Source organism: Heptranchias perlo, chromosome 2, assembly GCF_035084215.1.
Source record: "Heptranchias perlo isolate sHepPer1 chromosome 2, sHepPer1.hap1, whole genome shotgun sequence".
Taxonomy (NCBI): Eukaryota; Metazoa; Chordata; class Chondrichthyes; order Hexanchiformes; family Hexanchidae; genus Heptranchias; species Heptranchias perlo.
Genome location: NC_090326.1, coordinates 65,937,383 through 65,959,471, shown reverse-complemented (window position 1 = coordinate 65,959,471; position 22,089 = coordinate 65,937,383). Strand labels below are relative to the sequence as shown.

General features: G+C 43.1%; 1 protein-coding gene across 1 annotated transcript in view; it reads right to left on the bottom strand.

Moving 5' to 3' along the window:
- pde11al (phosphodiesterase 11a, like) overlaps positions 1-22,089 on the bottom strand; it is a 211,168-nt gene that overhangs the window by 77,368 nt on the left and 111,711 nt on the right. The window contains exons 7-9 of the mRNA XM_067997983.1: positions 10,087-10,162; positions 7,456-7,523; positions 4,307-4,399 (exon numbers count right to left, since the gene is read on the bottom strand). Coding sequence (XP_067854084.1) covers positions 4,307-4,399; positions 7,456-7,523; positions 10,087-10,162 — 237 coding nt within the window. The remainder of the gene's footprint in view (positions 1-4,306; positions 4,400-7,455; positions 7,524-10,086; positions 10,163-22,089) is intronic.

Sequence of the window (22,089 nt, the reverse complement as noted above, 5' to 3'; positions counted from 1 at the left end):
AGACAGAAGGGAAAAGATAAAAAAAATTCAAATTCTTTGATTTTTTAAAAATTTAATGACCAAAAGCTATTACAATACGGAGTAATGAGACTCCATATCTTTTAAAGTTAATTTTTAGTTATTTGGCAGACTGTTAAAACCTAGTGTAGTCCTGGTATTTTTTTTAAGCGTACCTGTTTTGTTGCACAATTAGTTACTTTCCAGCTGGGCAGATAGGCTAGATTGCACTTTTTCAATAGTTTCTCTAATTGCAGCGTGCGATTTACCTTTAATTCGAAGCTGTCACATCGCTGGTGAACCAGCAGGAGCAAGTTCCGGATTTCCATGTTTCACTGCGCATTTGCGAATGCCGGAATTTGCTCCTCCACTTCGCCACTAACAACGGAGAACGCTGTTCAGCTCACTGTTATTTCACAAGCAATTTCTGCCCCAATAAAACATTTAACAAAAATCTTTTTCTTAACATTACTTCTGACTGAAAAGATTTGTAATTTGTTTGTGAATTTGAAATTTGACTCTCTTCCCATGATTTGGGTTGTCACTCACTTTACACAAAACGTCTCATTATCCTGTGAGCAGGTCCACTGGGGCGGGATGGGTCTCTCTCTACTGATTCTACTTCATCATCATCACCATCATCATCATCACCATCAACAATGGCAACTTGCATTTATACAGCATCTTTAACGTAGAAAGACATCCCAAGGTGTTTTGCAGAGGCGTAATCAGACATAAAATGGACACTGAGTCAAAGACGGAGATATTAGGAGGGGTGACCAAAAGCTTGGTCAAAGAGGTGGGTTTTAAAGGAGCAGTGGAAAGTGGAGGGGCTTAGGGAGGAAATTCCAGACTGTGGGGCCCAGACAGCTGAAGGCACAGCCAACAATTGTTGGGCAAAGGAAGGGGGAGATGCACAAGAGTCCAGAGTCAGAGAAGTGGAGAGTTCTGAGGAGTTGCAGGTCTGGTGGAGGTTATAGAGATAGGGTCAAGCAAGGCCTTGAAGGGATAGGACACAGGCAGCACAGTTTTGGACTTTGCTCCAAACAACGGACAATGACTTTGGTCTTCCCAATGTTTAACTGAAGGAAATTGCAGCTCATCCAAGACTGGATGTCGGACAAGTGAGGGTCTAGCGAGGTGGTAAAGTGCGGGAGCTGGGTGTTGTTGATGACATGGAGCTAGCTTCCACATGTATGCTGGTGACACCTGAGGTGGAATGCTGTGCCACCAGAAGGTGCTCCACAGCAAACTTCCTCCAAAATGGCAATGGTTGAGGTAAAAAATCAGTCAAGTTTTATACCTAGACCCCTGAACTGTGGTCCAACATTCTATAGTTGGAGCCGCCAAGCAGTTATTGTGTATATTTTTTATTTTAAAATACTCCAAAAGTCCAGGTACAGACACTTTATAATGCAGAGGCCAATTTTCAACACTTCAACATACATTGCATATAAGTGCCCTTTCTATGTGAGTAGTAAAGTAAAAAGTTAATGAGCAATGCAATTCCTTCATCATTATGTAAAGGTCAGTGAAGGACCAATGAGCATAGATACGATTGAAGGAATTTGTACTGAGTACAGTCATTTAGTTTCCAGGGAATACAGCTTATGTTGGTGGAGAAAGTGTAAGTGAGGATCCTATTATTTCCTCTGATGGCACCAGAAATTGTCACTTTCTCAGAGCAAGCTCAGCTGCCAAAATAAGCTACACTTTTGCAGATACCAAATCCCTGCAGTTTCCTCAGAAAGGGATCTTTTCTATGCAAACAGTGTTCCTTAATGTAAAATGACCTAGGCTGGACTTCATTCACTTGTCAAATTCACTTCTCAATGACATGGATTTTAATACACAACAGAGATTTTTTTTTAATTCAGCCTTCACAAGACTGATGTCAGTTTGAATATTTTAAAATTTATTCTTCCCAATTTTTACCCGCTGAAGACAGTAACGCCTACAGTGACACAGTTACAGGGACCAAATGTGCCCTCCAGTATCTCGCACCAATAGGCATTCTTCATTTGTGAAGCAAGACAATGAATTCTGCCAGGCTAGTTGGCTATGGGAGCATCATCATCAAGCATAATTTGAGCTTCACCTAACATCCACACACATACACCCCCTTTTCAGCAGGAGTCACTGAATATCAATCAAGAGCAGGAATCCTGCCTGATTTTTCCCCTCCCCAGCCAAAGTGCATCCTGGTTAATGCTGGTGCCTCCTTCTGCTGCCCCGGCTATGAACAGCTAACTTAACACAGATTGGAGACCTTCTAGTTTGTTTGGCTCAGTCCCATGTGTGGCAATGGATTTACATGTAATTCACTTTTCTTTCTTTAATGGATCTATATGGCAACTATTTTGGCTCTTGTTCTGCAGCATTCTTCAACTTACATTCTATTTAAAAATTCCTGGAGCTGTAAGTCCCATTTCCATCTGAGGGGGAACCTGGAATATTTTTTTTATTCATGGGATGTGGGCGTCTCTGGTAAGGCCGGCATTTATTGCCCATCCCTAATCGCCCTTGAGCTGGAACACGCCCCGCCCCACATCAAGAGGGCAGGTTGGGGCAAATTCCAAGGCTCCTCTGAAAATTTCCGTCCTTTGTGCCCTTGAAAAGCCTCAGCGGAAATCATGTCAGTCACTATGTGGCTTTCTGAAGGCCCTAAACTTTCTCTAGTAAGTATGGCTTCAGTGGGAGTCAAAGACTGCATAAAAATGTTTTTCTTTGGCCCATTTCGACTTCAGGTGGAATGGCAATGCACTGCTCTGTTTTAGAAGGGTGGATTGGCTCTGCTGATGGGCCCTTAGAGGAGCCAGCGTCCTGCCCCAGATATACAAATAACTTCATCTCTGGAATTTGGGATAAGGACTCTGGCCTTGGATAAATGTGGGTGGAGTTCCGCTCTGCCATATTTACACTGATGCACTGGCTGAACAGGCCTTGATGCAGCATTCATTTTAAATGGACACTCAATGACTTCAGTATATTCCTAATGAAAACCTTGGAAATGGCATGGAAAGGAACTTGGTATGTATTTGCATAAATTTGGAGGACTTAATGAGGCTATTGCCCAAATCATGTGATTGGCCTCAGCACATGAAATGATCACCAGGCAGAAAATATGACTCACCGTATTATGCAAGAAACGGGTCTAAAGCCAGCTCAGCCAATTCTCTGACCCCCACTCATGTGATCTGTGCCAGTGTTACTGGTACATCCAATCAGAGAATTGACCCTATAACTTCACAATTAAAGCTTTAACCAAAGGTGCTGATCCACAGGATAAAGCAAATGCTTATAATTATACAATTGATCTTACTCGTCTAATAATCTAAAGACCTGGACTAATAATCTAAACAACTCGAGTTCAAATCCCACTATAGCAGTTTGAGAATTTGAATTCAGTTTTAAAAATCTGGAAATAAATTCTGGTACCAGTGAAAGTAACTATGAAGCTATCGGATTGTCGTAAAGACCCAACTGGATCACTGAAGTCTTTTAACGAAGGGAATCTGCCAACCTTACCTGGTCTGGCCTATATGTGACTCCAGTCTCACACCAATGTAGTTGACTCTTAACTGCCCTCTGAAGTGGCCTAGCAAGACACTCAAGGGCAACTAGGGATGGTCAATAATTGCCAGCCTTGCCAGCGACGCCCGCATTCCAAGAATGAATAAAAACAAAATTGCATTGAGATAACATCTATTATGAATGTTTTGCATGGAGCCATTTCCACTTCTTATATCAGCACAACAAAGCATGCTGACTTCTAATCTTTGTTTTATGCATCACCTTTACATTACAGAATAATGAAGACAAAGCAACAAATGTTTCCTTAGCAACCGCTATCCAAACAATGTAGCGGAGACCTAAACTAACACCAATCACACTCTGAACTATTTAAACCCACACTAAGTCCAGCTCACTTTTATCATTTTTGTTAAAGTTCTTATAGGCATAAAATTATGTTTAATAGAATAACTTCCATCACTTTGCTCAAGGGCTGAGGGGAGGAGGCTAGAAGTAAACAAAAGGGTACGGTCAAGCCAGGGTGGCATGTGATTGGCAGACAAGGGTCAGGGACTGTCAAAGAGTGGGTGTCTGAGGGAGTGAGCATGGTGGGGGGGGGGGGGGGACCTTATTTTATTGGCTTCCAGTCTGAGTATAGTTTCTCTCTGAATATCCAAGCACAGCTTACAACATTGCTTCCCATATATACTGTATAAAATACTCATAACCTGTATTTAACCATTGCACTCAATGCTTTCCATATTGTTTTAAAATATTGTAAAATATAAAAACATACATCAAGAGCCACCGATTGCTTTGCCCAGGACTTCTTCACTTGGTTGTACATTATTGTATTGTTGATGCCAAGACCACAGAAAATGACAAAGGCCTAGAACAAGCACAAGATTCATCAGTACCTTAGCAAGAAATCATAGACAACTTTAAAGTTGCAAAAAGCTGAGGACTGCCTAATGGCAGCTAATCTGAATATTTAAATATGTCTTATGTATACACTGTAAATTTTTAAATGTGTCTCACAAATGTACTCAGGAAGATGCTCGTCATTTTATTTGGTAGCTGGATGATTTCTGTTGTAAAATATTTAATCAAAGATTCTGAATGGACAAACCATAGATTGTATAGATTCAGATTAAGAGCTCAAATTCCAGAAGAAATAACATGCACTATTTCATTGATACTATAGAGAGCACAGAGAGTCTGAATCCTGCCAGATTGTGACTAATGTATCAACAATATCTGCAACTATCATCAATTGAAGCAAATATCTGGACAAATTGCTATTCCAGCATACTATAACACATGGAATGTGTTGGCTTTGGGAAAAAATTTTCAGTCCAGATTATCTGGACAAATTAACTCCACTATAAGTGAAGTACAATTTATCTCTTTCACATAGACAGGGAATCACAACATCAAGTTCTCTTCTAAAATATTGCAAACAATTATGACTGCCTTTATCAGTTTTTAGCTTTTTTGTTTTGCTATTTTGTATATTTTAATGTCTCGACAATAGGCTGATTCATTTTTCACAGTAAAAGGGAAGTACAATCAATATATAATTCAGTGCACAAAGGTAATATGCAACATATACATCCGGGATTTCTACAGAGGTTCTCCCAAACCATCCTTTGTAACTTTGACAAAGGTTGGGTGGAAATGCTGGTGAAACAGCATAAAAGCTCTTTGTGCAGGGTTTCCGCCAGAGTTACGGGGGAGATCAGGAGAACCCCCGTGGAACTCCATGGAGTTCTTGTTGTGACACACAACGAACATGCATAAAAGAGAACAAAACGAATGCCCACTGCGTCCCTTCGTCGTGTAAGAGAACAGTGGTTGGCAATGCCCACTTGCCAGACTAAGACTAAACAATTATTGAGTAAGGGGTGCTTTAATTGTATCTGACCAAGCTGCAGCTGACCAGGAAATGCTTAATACTAACACTGGTTCCAAAAAATAGAAACATTTTCCATTCCCCAACATCAGCATCCCTCACCTCAATAAGCATGAAAAATACATCAAATATTGTCTTCTCTCATTCCTCCAGACCTTGCCTGTTCAATTCCTTCATTACATTCTGTACTTGTCAAGCCACTATGCTCAAATAGTATACTGCAGGTTTCCACAATTTGCTAAATAAGCCATTGCACAAACAAATGAAATATTATAGAAACATAGAATGGTACAGCCCAAAAGGAGGCCATTCAGCCCATCGTGCCTGTAGTGGTTCTTTGAAAGATCTATCCAAATAGTCCCATTCCCCTTTCCTTTCCCCATAGTCCTGCAATTTTTTCCCCTTCAAGTATTTATCCAATTCCCTTTTGAAAGTTATTATTGAATCTACTTCCACCACCCTTTCAGGCAGTGCATTTTAGATCATAACAACTTGCTGCATAAAAAAATTTCTCCTCATCTCGCCTCTGATTCTTTTGCCAATTATCTTAAATCTGTGTCCTCTGGTTACCGACCCTTCTCCCATTGGAAACAGTTTCTCTTTATTTACTCTATCAAAACCCTTCATGTTTTTGAACACCTCTATTAAATCTTCCCTTAACCTTCTCTGCTCTAAGGAGAGCAACCCCAGCTTCTCTAGTCTCTCCACGTAACTGAATACCATTGAATCCCTGATACCATTCTAGTAAATCTCTTCAGCACCCTCTCTAAGGCCTGGACATCCTTCCTAAAGTGTGGTGCCCAGAATTGGATACACTACTCCAGCTGGGGCCTAACATATATTCTTTTCTGGAGAAACTGTGACCCACATCTCCAAACATTTGAATGTGTCAGAGAGAAGTGGCTCCAACTTCAACGCAATGCTCTTCCAAGCACCATATTTGTAACCTTTGACCTAAGTGTTTGCTTTATAGGGAGTACAAATTTGTAGAATTACCCCTTACGTTTTCATAGGGAAGCCCCAGTGGAAGTTTGCATTGTACCTCACGTTAAAATCACCACTACTACTCTGAGGCAAAATACTCCACTTCTGAGTGAGTGTAGTATGAATAATAAATAGTTTCAAGAGATTACATTTAAAATCTTTACTGATGTTGATGTGCATGACTTATATGAGGAAAGGACCTCAGTCACTTGTGTTGCATCTGAGGCTGTTTCTAATCATTGTCTCAGTAGATTTTGCTGTGCCAATACAAAGCACACCAGTAGCACATTGATGGGGGAACGTTTCCTCTGCACACTAAACACAACAAAATCAGAAACTCATTTCTAAATAACAGGTTCACAATTTTGTTGCACATGGCAAACAGAGAAAATCTTCCCCCATAATTGACTCATTATTGGTGTTCTGCACCACTGAATAAAAGAACATTTTTAGGGTATTGATGTTATAAACTGCATAGTCATACAGTATTGCTACCGACGCACTAAAAATAATTACAGTTCAGACATGATTCTGGTAATGCTGATTCAGCCCCCTCTTTTGAGTTTTGGTGGTTTGTCATTGCCCTTTCCCTTAATGATGTAAAAGTTAAAATACTTTAAAATCACCAGAAATTGTTAGGGATAAAAGGATATTTAAGTTAATCATCATTCTTTGAACAGTTTAATTCATGAATGTGCTAGCTGATATCAGTATTCATCTTTAAGTACTAGACTTCTGATGGGAAAAACACTGCTATGAATAGCAACATAGTGATTGCCACTGTTACATTGCTGACCGGCCTCATAATGTGAATAATCATACATTCAACCAATCAGCTAAGTGAAGGAGATAAGGATTAAGGGGCACTTGGGCCATTGATATTTAAACTCCAAGAACCTTATGTAACAATCAGTTATGTACTCAGACTAATGTCAGCAAAGTGTCAAAGTCATGCTGTATGCCACAGAATGGAGATAAATATTGCAGTTTTGAACAGGCACAATTACAATTTGCAAATCAATATAGTATAGGAAAGGTAATAATCTCACCTCAAACAACCTTTGGTCGGCATCATCAAATGTTTTTCTATCCAGCCTGTTAAGTATCTGAGCAACTCCTAAAGCAGAAAACAAGTTTAAATGTACAACTATTATTGTTTCTAGGATTTGAAGAACTTACACTCTTCGATTTCCTTTTATAGCAGGTAAAGCTCATTACTGTACTGCATTGATATTGTTTATAACCATATGGCCCCCTATCATTTTAGAGTAGGTGAAAGAAATAACAAATACAACAATCCATTTTGAATATTACAACACAAAAATATATTAGACACATTCAACCAATTTTATATAGATGATTACCCACACTAATCAATAGCTAATAAAATATTAATTTCTGGAGCTCAACAAGCAACTGAGTCGAGATGATATGATGTCAAATTGCAAAGCCTCAGCCTCTTTAATATCAACTCCACACAATATTTCAGAGTTCTCAGGCTCCATGATTTGTTATTTATGATGTGTTCTTAATGCACAATTGCTTCTGATCTGGCTCAGCTTGCTTAGAGTCAAGCATAGGAGTGCACTGAGGACAATTTTACATTTAATTTGCGATTTGATTCAGAGGCTCAAACATTTTGATAATCATAATCTAAAGTTTAATACTGAGGTTGGTGTTTGAGAAAATGACCTAGGATCTAACTGGTTTCTAACTTTGGATTTGACACTGATTCTTCCAAAATCAGAGTGTCCTATTGTCCATACTTCAAAGTGAGCTAGAAGCAGTGCCTGGACTACAGCACAAACTATGATGGTAACTGTGACAGGACAGATTAACTGCAATGGTAAGGAAAATACTGCTGTCCTTTAATGGAGCAATACCATCCCAATGGCTATGGTGAAAGGGTGGGCAAGTATGATAGCAACATAAAACACCTTATGATATCACCAGTAATGATAACGTTACACAACATGAAAGTGACTGCAAGCTGACTACAATGTTTTGAATAATCGCCAACACCAAAGCATTTAATCAGTGCAGACCTCACATAGAAGCTTGAGGAAATTCGGCATTGCACACTAGAAGTTCTTAATAACAATTTGCCAAGTCTATCCTGCTGTGTTATATTTGCACACACATTTTAGTGACTGTGCATTTTGTGTATGTGTGATTCCACCTGTTTGAAGTTCATCCTAGCAGATGATAATCAGTGTTAAAGTTTCTTTCCACTTAAGTAGTGATGTTTTGAAAAATAATTCACAGTATTAAATGGCGCTACCACATTTCATAAAAATGTAGTTGCTCATTTGCATGAAATTAGAAGATATTATTTATAATAGAGATTCCAAGCAAAGCCTTCAATTTATTCCTCAACTCAATCTAGTCTTTAATCCACCTTTCTGATTCTTGTTTCCTAATTAAAATTATCCTATGTTGGCCGTCCTATATTTCTACTTGATAACCACGTGATTAGAATACGAAAGGGGAAAATGATCAAATCCCAGGGTGATAATCTAAGAAATGTAGTTTTCCTTTACTATATCATGATATCCTCCTCATAAGTATTGTATTTATGCATTTGCTAAGCAAAACAGTCTGTGTTAAGAGGTTCTTTTGTGGTGAAATATTTATATTTCAATTGCTCTATTTGTGACATTTTACTTCACTCCATCATTCCTTTATTGGAAATTTAATGCACATTCTGAATTTGGATAATTCCTGGCTAAGTAGTATCCATGTTATTTGATGGTAATAGAATACATTTAAAAATACTAACCTAAGCATAAGTACTCAATTATCTCTCAAAACACACTTCTTAAGGCAAATAACATCTCTATAAATAACTTTCTGCATGTTTCTCACACAAAGTACCACATTGAGGAATTGGATAGATAAATAGAACCAAATAACATTACTTCATAGCAAATAATATTGCAATAACTTTTTTGACTATAGTCAATCTCCCCTAAAAAAAGAAACCAGAATGGTACAGATAAAAATGTTTCTCTTCCAATGTTATCCCCCCATATCTCCTAAAGAAGTTGAGTCGTTGCTAGATATGATTACATGGATCATTCTCCAATGTCTCACCCAAAGTTTGAGCATTGGGTGTTGAAAGACTATTCATCTACAGTAGGCAACACAGTTGAAGCTCGTTCTAGCCCCTCCTGATACCCAGATACATGTACTTCCAGCAGCGGTCATTGGACAGTGTTCAGGAGTGGGAACTCGAGCCAATTTTCTCCTCCATAATTCATAGATTTCAGCACCCAGGTTCAGATCAGCTAAATCTGCACCAACCATATCCGGCATCTTCCTGGTCTGAATAGCTCAGCTACTCGCTAGATAAAGCCACTAGGGCAGCCAGATTTCCCCCCGCCACCCAGCCTAAATTGGAGGGGCAGCTAGTTATTTCTGGATGTTGTTTGGAGCCAATGTTCTTATACACAAACTTTTAAAAAAGTAAACAAAGAAAACTACACCATGTGTTCAAAGTGCTGCCTAAGTTTGTATTTTTGCATTGTGTGCAGCATCTGATGGAAAGCTACAGTTAATCACAGGCACAATTCAGATTGCCCCAGTTTTACGGGTGCACATGCTGAGGAGGAAATCAGGGTGAAGGCCATTTCTTTTGTGGATAAAAACATTGTTAAATTTATATCGGTGTCTCCACTCACCAATGATCTGATGATTACTGTTCCAGATGGGAACACACAGCACTGAGCGTATGTGAAAACCAGACATCTGGTCTGCCTGAAAAGTAAACAGGGAGTGAAAATATGAGCATCGTTAACATTTTATTTTTTCCAGGACATAAAAGATATTATCTTTAAGACAAAATTCATTCCATAGTAATGTTGCATGATTATTTTAAAGTGTTGATCAAATGGCAAAGACGTACTCTTGCTGTGCACTGCGAACACATTTAACTCTCCCTTCTCCCCTTCCTAGTAGAAGAGAATGAACTTTGTGACTGAGACTAAGTACGTATAGCTGCTGTCTGATAAGCAGATAATAATCATACTTGTATTTATATAATGCCTTATCATATCAAAACATTTTAAAGCATAATGAATTATTTTTCAGGTGTAGACAAATAAAGCAGCTCTGTAGCATCACCAAGATCACGCAAACAACGAGATGAATATTTTTGGTGGTATTGGTTGACAGAGAAATGTTAGCCAGGACAACTCCCTGCTCTTCTTCAAATGGTGCCAAGCAATCTTTAATGTCCACCTGAATGTTATCACAGACAGATGGGAGCTTGGTTTTAATGTCTATTCCAAAAGGCAGCACTTCTCACAGTGCAAGTATTCCGTGAAGTGTCAGCCTCGGTTATGAGCTCAAGTCCTAGTGGGAGGGCATGAACCCAGATCTTCTGGTCCAGAGGCAAAATATCTTACAAACTGAGCCAAGCTGACACTGCTTGTAACACAACTTAAAAGTGAAGTGTGAGGATAGTAAATTATTGTTTTAGTTCACTTATAAGGAATTATTTTAAATCTGAAATAAGTATTGTAGCATTGCAAACACATTTAACTCTTGCTAAAATGCATTAACTTTTCACAAATTATTTCCTCAAGTTTTTTCTTAATTTATTTGTGTCCCTATTTCCCAACTATTTTCTCATCCCTTTCACTAGCTACCTCTTGGCAACTACCACATATCCCCTGTGGTTGGGAGGGTCTCAGCCACAGACCAGTCCAAGTGCTGTCTATGTCACCCTGTCATCAGCCAACAAGAGGCATGTTTCAAGTATAACAGATCATTTGATGCAGTAATTACAGTGTTAGACATTACGCTGTAAATGAGCCCATTTCAAGTCCCATTTGAATTTTACATAGGCAAAATGTGGACAATCCAAAGTACAAGAATAAATTGGGCAACTTACCAAGAAAAGCTGGAAAATATTTAAGAACTACCAGGGAACTCATCAAGCCTCATCCCTCTCTCCCATTAGACTGACTGGAAGTTGGATAGACATTCTTCACTCCTCTAAAGCACATAAAAACCTGGACCTTGCCTTCCCCCCCAACTAAATTCCCAATATATCAATAAAAGAATTACTATTTTTTCTTACACCTAAGACAGTCAGTCCATCATAGACACCATTGGTACCATTAAACTAATCCTGGAAAGAAACTTATACTGCAACTTAGATAACACCATTGTAGGCAGAGATGAAGCCAAGGCTGGAAAATTGTCCTTCCTCATGTATGCGTCATCACTTAAAAAAAATATAGACAGACTATTTGGAATCAGAACTGGTCCAAATTGGGTTATAAACAAAAACAAAATTCACAAAGGACTGAGTCCCATGATAAAGCTGTTAAATATTGGTAACCTGAAAAAGCAACCATTCAATTGACAAGGAGACAAAACTCAGTTCAATGTTAAACTTTTCCAAACATTTAAATTTTTGGCTCAGCAATGGCTGGTACAGTGTTAGAATTTGTGTTCCGTGCTCATTCGTAATCTCACACAAGTCACACAAAAAAGAAAAAGCTTACATTTATATAGTGCCTCAACAGATCTTTCAGAAATTTCCTAAAGCATTTAATATAAAATGAATTACTTTGAAGTGCAGTCACTGTTGTTATGTAGGCAAACACGGCAGTCATTTTGTATATAACAATGTCCCACAAACAGTAATGTAATGAACAACCAGTTAATCAGTTGTGTCAGTTGAAGGAGCAATGTTGGCCGGGATACCTTCTTCAGATAGTGCTACAAGATCTCTAACATCCACCTGAACTGATGAAAGGGACCTTGGTTTAAATTTTCATTCAACAGTACCACCTCAAACAATGCAGAACTCCTTTAGTACTGCACTGAAGTGTCAGCCTATGTTACATACTCTGGTGGCTTGAACCCACAATTTTCTGTCTCACACAGCTACCAACTGAACCAAGCTAACATTTGGACTTCCACTATTGTCCATATTGGGAATGGAGTGACAGAAAGCTGTGCCATACTTTTTTTTTTATTCGTTCCTGGGATGTGGGCGTCACTGGCGAGGCACACATTTATTGCCCATCCCTAATTGCCCTCGAGAAGGTGGTGGTGAGCCGCCTTCTTGAACCGCTGCAGTCCGTGTGGTGACGGTTCTCCCACAGTGCTGTTAGGAAAGGAATTTCCAGGATTTTGACCCAGCGACAATGAAGGAACGGCAATATATTTCCAAGTCGGGATGGTGTGTGACTTGGAAGGGAACGTGCAGGTGGTGTTGTTCCCATGTACCTGCTGCTCTTGTCCTTCTAGGTGGTAGAGGTTGCGGGTTTGGGAGGTGCTGTCAAAGAAGCCTTGACGAGTTGCTGCAGAGCATCCTGTGGATGGTACACACTGCAGCCACTGTGCACCGGTGGTGAAGGGAGTGAATGTTTAGGGTGGTGGATGGGGTGCCAATCAAGCGGGCTGCTTTGTCCTGGATGGTGTCGAGCTTCTTGAGTATTGTTGGAGCTGCACTCATCCAGGCAAGTGGAGAGTATTCCATCACACTCCTGACTTGTGCCTTGTACATGGTGGAAAGGCTTTGGGGAGTCAGGAGGTGAGTCACTCGCCACAGAATACCCAGCCTCTGACCTGCTCTTGTAGCCACAGTATTTATATGGCTGGTCCAGTTAAGTTTCTGGTCAATTGTGAGCCCCAGGATGTTGATGGTGGGGGATTCGGTGATGGTAATGCTGTTGAATGTCAAGGGGAAGTGGTTAGATTCTCTCTTTTTGGAGATAGTCATTGCCTGGCACTTGTCTGGCGCAAATGTTGCTTGCCACTTATCAGTCCAAGCCTGGATGTTGTCCAGATCTTGCTGCATGCGGGCACGGACTGTTTCATTATCTGAGGGGTTGCGAATGGAACTGAACACTTGCAATCATCAGCGAACATCCCCATTTCTGACCTTATGTTGGAGGGAAGGTCATTGATGAAGCAGCTGAAGATGGTTGGGCCTAGGACACTGCCATGAGGACTTACCATTTAACAAAGTTACAGATCCCAAATAAAGATTATAGCTGAACCATCTGCATTAGAGTGCATAATTAAAGACTGGTGCTTTAAAGGTGTTATTTATCTGTGGTAATTTTGAGATGAAATTCCTCTTTTAACAGTTAGCAGGAGAATGCCTGTCATTCTCCATAATAATGACCTACTAATAAAATCACATTCTCAGATATCACACCTGTCAAAGCCTGGCATTCCTGTGATTTCATTAGAGGGTCATTAGCTATGTATAAAATTAGACATTTTCCAATTTTTTTTGTTAAAGGTGGAATTTATGGAGATCATTTTCCAAGTGCGTGGGGAGCCTGACCTGCCACTAGGGCTTGTCTGGAAATCACGAGTGTGATGCCCGCGATTTTCCAATCGTGGTGGAGACTGGGTGAGGCAACCCACTGCCAGTCTGCATTTAGTAAATTCCCCACTTTGAGTAGACCATATATTCCTTGTGTATGTTTGTATGCCAACTTGTATAATATAAACTATATCACCTGTCTCTTTGGCCAAATTTGTTGCTTTTCTCTGTAATAAATATTTAAGAAATATATTAATATTTGATGTTTATGTAGAGTTCCCTGGTTGTGGTTCAGTTTTTCTTTATGACCGAACTACTAGTGCTGACTGTATGGCTTTAATCACAGACGGAGCAGCTGCTTTAATATTACATAGATTTTTCTTCATTTGCTGCAGTCAAGTCTCAGAAGGGTCATAAAACCTGGCACCAGGATTTCGAGCAGGAATTGGGACACAGCTACTGACATCTCTCTTTGTAATCACTGCTGTATCTCCTGCAATTGTGGAAGCAGTGATCTGATCGATGTGGCATTACTATAAATGATACTCTGTGAACACTCGCTGTGTCCAGAATGGGCAGGGGGTGTTCAGCTGAACACTAAATAAATGTGCAAATCTGAAAGTAAGCCTTTGAACCTTGGATTCTGAAAAACCTTTGTTACTATGGTGATCTGCTTTATTTTTTCTCCATTTCTTTCTGGGTACAAATTGTTCTGCACATAATAAAACAACATGTCAAATACATTTACTTGTGCACGATACCTCAGTGCTGAGCATCTGGAAGAAGCTTTCAGTGTGCACTGATTTATTATAAGGAGAGATTCATTCTGTAGCTATTAATTTCTAGATTTACAGTGGCACCCCGACTGACTCAGGTTCTGCAGTTTTTACAGTAATGCATATATCTGAACTTTGAAATTCAGCTGTACAGAGGATGCTGATTTTATGTCAGCACACTGCCACCTTTTGTTGCTTGGAGACATGATCTTAAGCTCATTCTCGTATCAGACCAGGCCATCTATATGCTACCACTGAATATCATTCTGATTAAGAAAGAAACACAAATTCACTAATGGACTTGAAAATTGCAGCGCAAAAAGGTTATGACAAGTGTTGTTTCTACATTACATTCGCCGGGAATTTCCTCAGGGGTTCTCCCGATTGGCTGCATAACTTTGGCGGTAGATCAGCGGCAACCCTTTCGATGCAGTATATCCGGGGTTTCTGCTGATCTTCCGCTGAAGTTATGGCAGCCAACCGGGAGAACTCCTGATGAAATTCCCAGCGATTCATAATATCGTAGCATTAAATGACAAAAGAAAAACATCTAGGTTTATTGTAGCTGAAAACAATTTTACATTCAGCTGCTCACTGCTAGCTTCCAAACTTCATCTTGCAGACTGACTGACTTCTCCAGTCTGGATCTAAACAGTATAGGTTGGTCGTAAAATTGAAGTCAATGGGAATCAGGGGGAAAACTCTCCAGTGGCTGGAGTCATACCGAGCACAAAGGAAGATGGTAGTAGTTGTTGGAGGCCAATCATCTCAGCCCCAGGGCATTGCTGCAGGAGTTCCTCAGGGCAGTGTCCTAGACCCAACCATCTTCAGCTGCTTCATCAATGATCTTCCCTCCATCATAAGGTCAGAAATGGGGATGTTCGCTGATGATTGCACAGTGTTCAGCTCCATTCGCAACCCCTCAAATAATGAAGCAGTCCGAGCCCGCATACAGCAAGACCTGGACAACATCCAGGCTTGGGCTCATAAGTGGCAAGTAACATTTGCGCCAGACAAGTGCCAGGCAATGACCATCTCCAACAAGAGAGCGTCTAACCACCTCCCCTTGACATTCAACGGCATTACCACCACCTGCACGTTCCCCTCCAAGTCACACACCATCCCGACCTGGAAATATATCGCCGTTCCTTCATTGTCACTGGGTCAAAATCCTGGAACTCCCTTCCTAACAGCACTGTGGGAGAACCTTCACCATACGGACTGCAGCGGTTCAAGAAGGCGGCTCACCATCACCTTCTCAAGGGCAATTAGCGATGGGCAATAAATGTGTGCCTCGCCAGCGACGCCCACATCCCATGAACGAATAAACAAAAACTATCAAATATATAGCAGTGAGAACATACAGCACTGTCAGTTCAGCTATCTCCTGCCTTCCTGCAGTGGTGCCACGTCTTAGGTGGTTGTCGATGCTTTTACCTTAAATTGGTCGTCTTGTCACATTAAAATCAAATGGGCATTCCTAAAAATCTGCATGCACAGTTGCATCAGTGCTGTGTCAGCTTTCTACGGATTTTAATAAGTAAATATAATTTATCCTCCGTTCTCTGATGGTGCTGATCATTGTACCCTATGAAACTAATATAAAAGAGTAGCAGAATTTTCTGAATGCGTTGGAACAATTTAAGTTTGTTACATACTTAAGATCAATCTATTAATAAGATATCAATTCATCATATTAATATTGAATCAGCTGAAAACTCATTATTTAAAGTACACAACCATTTGATTAGCAAGAATAAAGTTAGCTTGTCAATATATAATGATAGCACAGAAAGTGTTGCTATGGTCATACAAATTGAATAATTTAGATTTTCTCTAAGTATTTAATGGGGAAATATCACAACAGACCTAAATACCTCAGTGTCAACATTCTCTGAGAAAAACTGTGCCAAATAGTTTAGCACCGAGAAGTGAGTTGATGATGGTGTATGCAACTAGCACAGTCCAAACTGTTAGGTGATTAAATGGCAGGATTCATCAGTGCGGTTGTGAGCAGCTAGGTCAGCCTAGAACACAAAGGGCCCGATATTAGGAGGGAGGCGGGTTGGCAGTGGGGGGGGTCGACTGGGTGCGATCGCAGCCTAATTGATGGTACTGGCGCGTACTTCCGGGTTTCCCGTTCCCGACCTGCGCAGCGGGCGGACTGCGCACCCGCATCACAGGCTGTCAGCAGGAGGAGCCCTGCAGGGGCAGTCCTCCAATGCGCCTCCTGCAGCAAAGAACCAATTTTGGATCATGGAGCAGGCCAGAGGCAAGGCTGCTCCAAGGTTCTCTGACTCCTCACTCCAGGTGCTACTCGATGGGGTGAGGAGGAGAAGAGAAATTTTTTTTCCATCTGATGGGAGGAGGTGGCCTCCCTCCACCGCCAAGAAGGCCTGGCCGGAGATGGCCAAGGAGGTCAGCAGCAGCGGCAATGTGTCCAGAACCTGGGTGCAGTGCAGGAAGTGCTTTAATGACCTAACCAGGTCAGCCAAAGTGAGTATACTTACGCATTCTCCCACACTCCGTCTTCCACATCACCTCCACCACCACACAACCCCTTCTGCACTGCCACCACAACGCTCTCCCATCACTCCTCACATCCACCCAACCTTCATCCTCACCTTGCCTGAACGTACTCACCGCCCCAGTTCCCATTCGAACACTACCACATAGCTACATCATTAAATAAATTTAAAACAGAAATCAACAGTTTCCTAGAAGTAAAGGGAATTAGAGGAGTGGGCAGGAAATTGGACATGAATTTAGATTTGAGGTTAGGATCAGATCAGCCATGATCTATTGAATGGCGGAGCAGGCTTGAGGGGCCGATTGGCCTACTCCTGCTCCTATTTCTTATGTTCTCATGTTCTTATGTACCACGCAACCCGATCCTCATACAATCTCATGGCTATGTCTCACACGCACCCTCCCATGCATCTCCCTCACGCTCACCCCCACCCACACCAATGCATGCAGCGGGTCACCATGCAACCATCACTCAATCACATCTCTGTGTCTTGCCTTGATAGGAGAAGAGATGCCAGAATGCCTGGGAGAGGGCAAGGACCGGAAGGGGCCCGCCACACCAGTTGGTCTTAATAAACGCGGAGCAGCAAGCACTCGAAATAAGCTGGACGCTGGAGTGCCTGTCCGTGGCGGACGTCGAGACTGGGAGTGCACAAGCAGCTGGTGACAGAAATCTAACACTCAGCACTCATGATAGCGAATGATCTTAGCATCACTTGGCATCTGCAGCACCTCAACATCTGTCCACATGCTTAATATTGCTTTCTGTTCTCTTGCAGGGCCATCTGCGAGTGCCATGATGGCGGAGGGCGATTCCTCAGAGAACCTGCCGGCCTCTGAAGGTGCATCGTCACATCTGAGCCAGCTATCCACCAGCGCAGATACACACACCTTGGTGGGTCACTGTCCTCATTTAGTTGGGCTTGCACATGGTGAGTCACCACGCACATGTGAGCACGAGCAGACCCTGGTGGCAGGGGCAGCCGTGGAGAGTCCGCGTCGGTAGGAGCACTCTTCTCCAGGCTCTGATCAGCTGGACCCAGATGCTGAACCCTGGGGGCCAGCCATGAAAAGGAGAGTCATCGAGGGCCAGCAGCACATTGCCGAAGTACTGGAACAGTTGCCACGCGCACTCTCCACAATCACGCAGAGGATGGAGGAGTTCAACTCCTGCATGAGTGGAATGGTGGCACAGGTACAGGAGGGTATCTCCGAGATAGTGTCACAGGGACATGAAGAATCTCTGAGATAGTGTCGCGGGTAGGTGCGGGAATGCCTGCGATGGAGGAAAGGCTAGCCTCCATCGAGCTTCAAGCACGGCTCAACAATGAGTCCATTCAGGCCCTGACAACGGCCGGATTCATGGTGAGCAACATTCTGCCACCTTAAACAGGCTGACAGATACCTTACAACTAGCCTTCCAAGGCTTCACACAAGTCCTCCAAACTGTCGTCCAGCAGGATGGAAGGAGTGTTGTGGGCCTGGGCCAGGAGAGGAATGATGGTGAAAGGGGACATGGAAGTGGGGACGCCACTCAAAGCGCTCCCATGTCTCACCCGTTGCCCCCCTCTCAACAAGTACCCGCAATGCTGCCCCCTCTCCAGGTGGCCGAGTCTGCCCCTGCACAGGTGCAGGTGGAGCAGTCTTTGGAGGGGCCCTCACGGGCACCGAAACCCAGAGGGCGTCGCGCAAAGCATCTAATCGATCAGGGCATGGACAAGAGCAACCTGCCACTACCTCTGCTGAAGCCACAGGGGTAGCATCACGTAGGGGTTCCCGTAAACGTAAGGCAAATGTTTTGTGAGCACAAAGGGGATGCACAAGGGTGTAAGATAAAATGTCATGTTTTTGATTTACTTTCGTTTGTTTTGCAAAAAAAACATTAAAATTTGTTATCACCACTACTGCCACGTCTTTGCAAATCTTGTCCGGTTTGTGCAATTATGCCCTTTCCTGAGAATCACCATGAAGACCCACAACTGATGCCACTCATTGTGTCACTGCAGAGTGGGTGCAGGTGTATCTGCAGGGCTCTTTTGTGCAGACGACTGAGAGACGCTGGCGATGTCCCTGGTGGCACACTGAAAGGATGCGGAGGAGAAGTTGTTGAGGGCAGTGGTGACTTTGACAGCGACAGGTAAGAAGATGGTGCTCGGTCCAGCCGGGAGCAGCTTGGCATCAAGGAGGCTGCAGATGTCCACGACTACATGTCGAGTGACTCTGAGCCTTCGTGTGCACTGCTCCTCAGAGAGGTCCAGAAAGCTGAGCCTCGGTCTGTGGACCCTGTGGCGAGGGTAGTGCCTTCTGCGACGCATCTCTCTCTGTGGTTGCCCTCCCTCCTGCTGTGCAGGTGGATGTGTCACAGCACTGTGTTGTGGAACTTCACATGTCAGAGGTGGACGGCATGGCCAGCGAGGCTGGTGATGCTGTTCGTCCTCTGAGGAGGTCATGACTGCAGCTATGGCGGACCCCATCCGGAAGATGTACGTTTGAGGGGGTCCATAAGGTAGATAAATGTGTCTGCAAACCGGGGTTGAGGTTGCAAGTTTGTGAATGTTATTGTTATGAGGAGGGTGGTGGAGGCCAAACTTTGTCCAAAGTGACAGAGTGGCCTCCTGCAATGAGCGAGGGTCTCCCCCCGCCCCCCCACCTGTCAAATGGACCTTTGCAGCTCCCACAGGCTGGTGGCTGCAACACGTCCATTTCAACTGGGAGTGTTTCCCCCAGTACGGGAAACACGCTCAGTTGACCTGAAAATCCCACCCCTCCTAAAATATCCTCCCGATCAGGTCTTGTAATGACCTGAAGTATCAAATTAATTGATTTAAGTGGGATCCTGCTGGCTTTAATTGCCGGCGGGAGTCCCGCACATCTAAGCGCGTCACTGGGGAACCCGGAAGTGGGCAGATTGGACCCGGTCTCCGGACCTGCCCCGGGAATCCCCAATTTTCGCAGCCCCCCCGCCACTAACACACCCGCTTGGACATCCGAAAATCGAGCCCAAAGTGTTTTAATAGGGTTTTCATTCTAAATAAACAGAAAAAATGGACATCTGGGCCCCGATATTTCCAGGGAGGCGGGGGAGTAGCTCGGTGAAAACCCAGCGAGGCCGGGGACACGGAATCCTGCCGAATTTAACACAGGAACTCATTCTAATTATTTTATTCCGTTTCCCGCCTGGCCGTTGGGAAACCCAACAGCAGGAGGCCACGGCCGGGGACCCTTGGGGACAGTCCCTGGCAATTGCGATAACGGGCAGTTCGGAGATCGGGGTTTGGGGGGGGGAGGTCAGTGATCAGTGGAAGGTCGGTGATCGTGGGTTGGTGGGGGAGGTCGGATCTTGGGGCAGGGGCTATAGAGAGGTCGCGATCGGCAGAAGGGAGGCCGAAGGTTCACTGTGGGGCCGGAGGGAGCACTCCTGCTCCTCCTGGCCCACAAATAGTGTTATAAAAAGCACTTACCTTGTGGAGCCAGCAGCCAGCGCCTCCCTTTCACTGCCAGGTTTCCTGACCCCTGGGAAACCCGGCCAGCAGCAGGTAAATTTAATAATCAGGCTCCCAATTGCACTGTGGGAGCCTGATTTAAATATGATAATGAAGTGTCCTGCCTCTCGAAGGCCCTGAAGTTTGCAGTTCATGTCGGTGAATTGGGATCCAGAAGCAGAGGAGCCTTGTTTAACGACGTAAAAAAATAATAGTTACAATTCATAATGAACATAAATGTTACTAATCCCCCAGCATGCCAGTAATGATACACAGATTAAACAGATCTGACCGTATACACACAAGATAATATTTAAGGCCTTTCTTAAACTACAGACATGAGGGAAATTCTCCTCTGTAACCCTGCCCAAAAGTGGCCGAACGATTTTTTTTTTATTCGTTCATGGGATGTGGGTGTCGCTGGCGAGGCCAGCATTTATTGCCCATCCCTAATTGCCCTTGAGAAGGTGGTGGTGAGCCTTCTTTCTCCTCACCACCTAAACCAAGGTATCTCTCCCCCCGCCCCTTCAATGGAAATAAAAATCGGGAGAGATGTAAAACAGGCTACCAACTCACTATCCCGCCTTTTACACTATCACACAAAGTCAAGATCTATCCCTAAGTGCTATTTGGTTGGTGCCATCTTTTTTAGTCACCTTTCTCCTGACAACACTTTTGAGGATACTTGGAAGATTTTGCCCTTTGCTTTCATTTTTAAAGTAATCTTTGTCAAGACCTTGCAATGACTTTTATTAGTTTCACTGCCGATAATAGGTGCAAAGCAATTGAGGAATTCTTTAACAGGAATCTCTGCGTTGAGTTTGCTGATCTCAGCCAGAGCATCAATTAATTGCGTTCAGTGCCCTAGGGCCGGAGAGGGGCAAAAAAAATCAGCCAGGGTCCCCAGTCCTGATCACCACCCAATGACTCCGACTGGAAGTTGCATGTGTCTGAATGTATGTGAGGGCAGGAGAGGCTGTGGCTGCGATGCACTCATCAATCAAATAGCCTGTAAAAATGAGACCTTAATTGGGGCACATCTCTGACGGGCCAGGCCTTCCAGTGCCCCAGAGATGCTCCATCCCCAAACCGCAGCCATATTTCTGGTCATGGGATCACTAACAGCAGGCTCCTTGACCTCTGCTGGGGAGTCGTGCCAGAATGAGGCTGCAGAGCTGCAATGGCAGCTATAGGGAGCCTGCGGTAGTGAGAAAAAGAGGTGGCCAGTGAGCTGCCAGATCTAAACAATTTTTTGAAACTGGAAAATTTTGATCTGAACTAATGGTGCTTGTGTGCTGTACACAGAAGCGCTCTGAGGGTTCTTGCACAGGCCCCCCCCCCTCTCTTTTTGGCATGAGGTCCCCTCCAACAACATCAGAATGTTGGATGCCATTGCTTAAGAGGTGGCTTGAAGTCTATTTGAAATCTTTTGCATTCACCCGCCAACATATGGACAGGCACGGTTTCCCCAAGAAAACAGAGGCGAGGCAAGGATGAGGCTGAGCATGTTCCAGAATTGCTTTCCACCTTTGCCTGCCCCCAGATCCGCTGAATAATTGGGGTGGGAGATGAAAAGTTTAGGCTTCATTGTCTAGGCTTGCA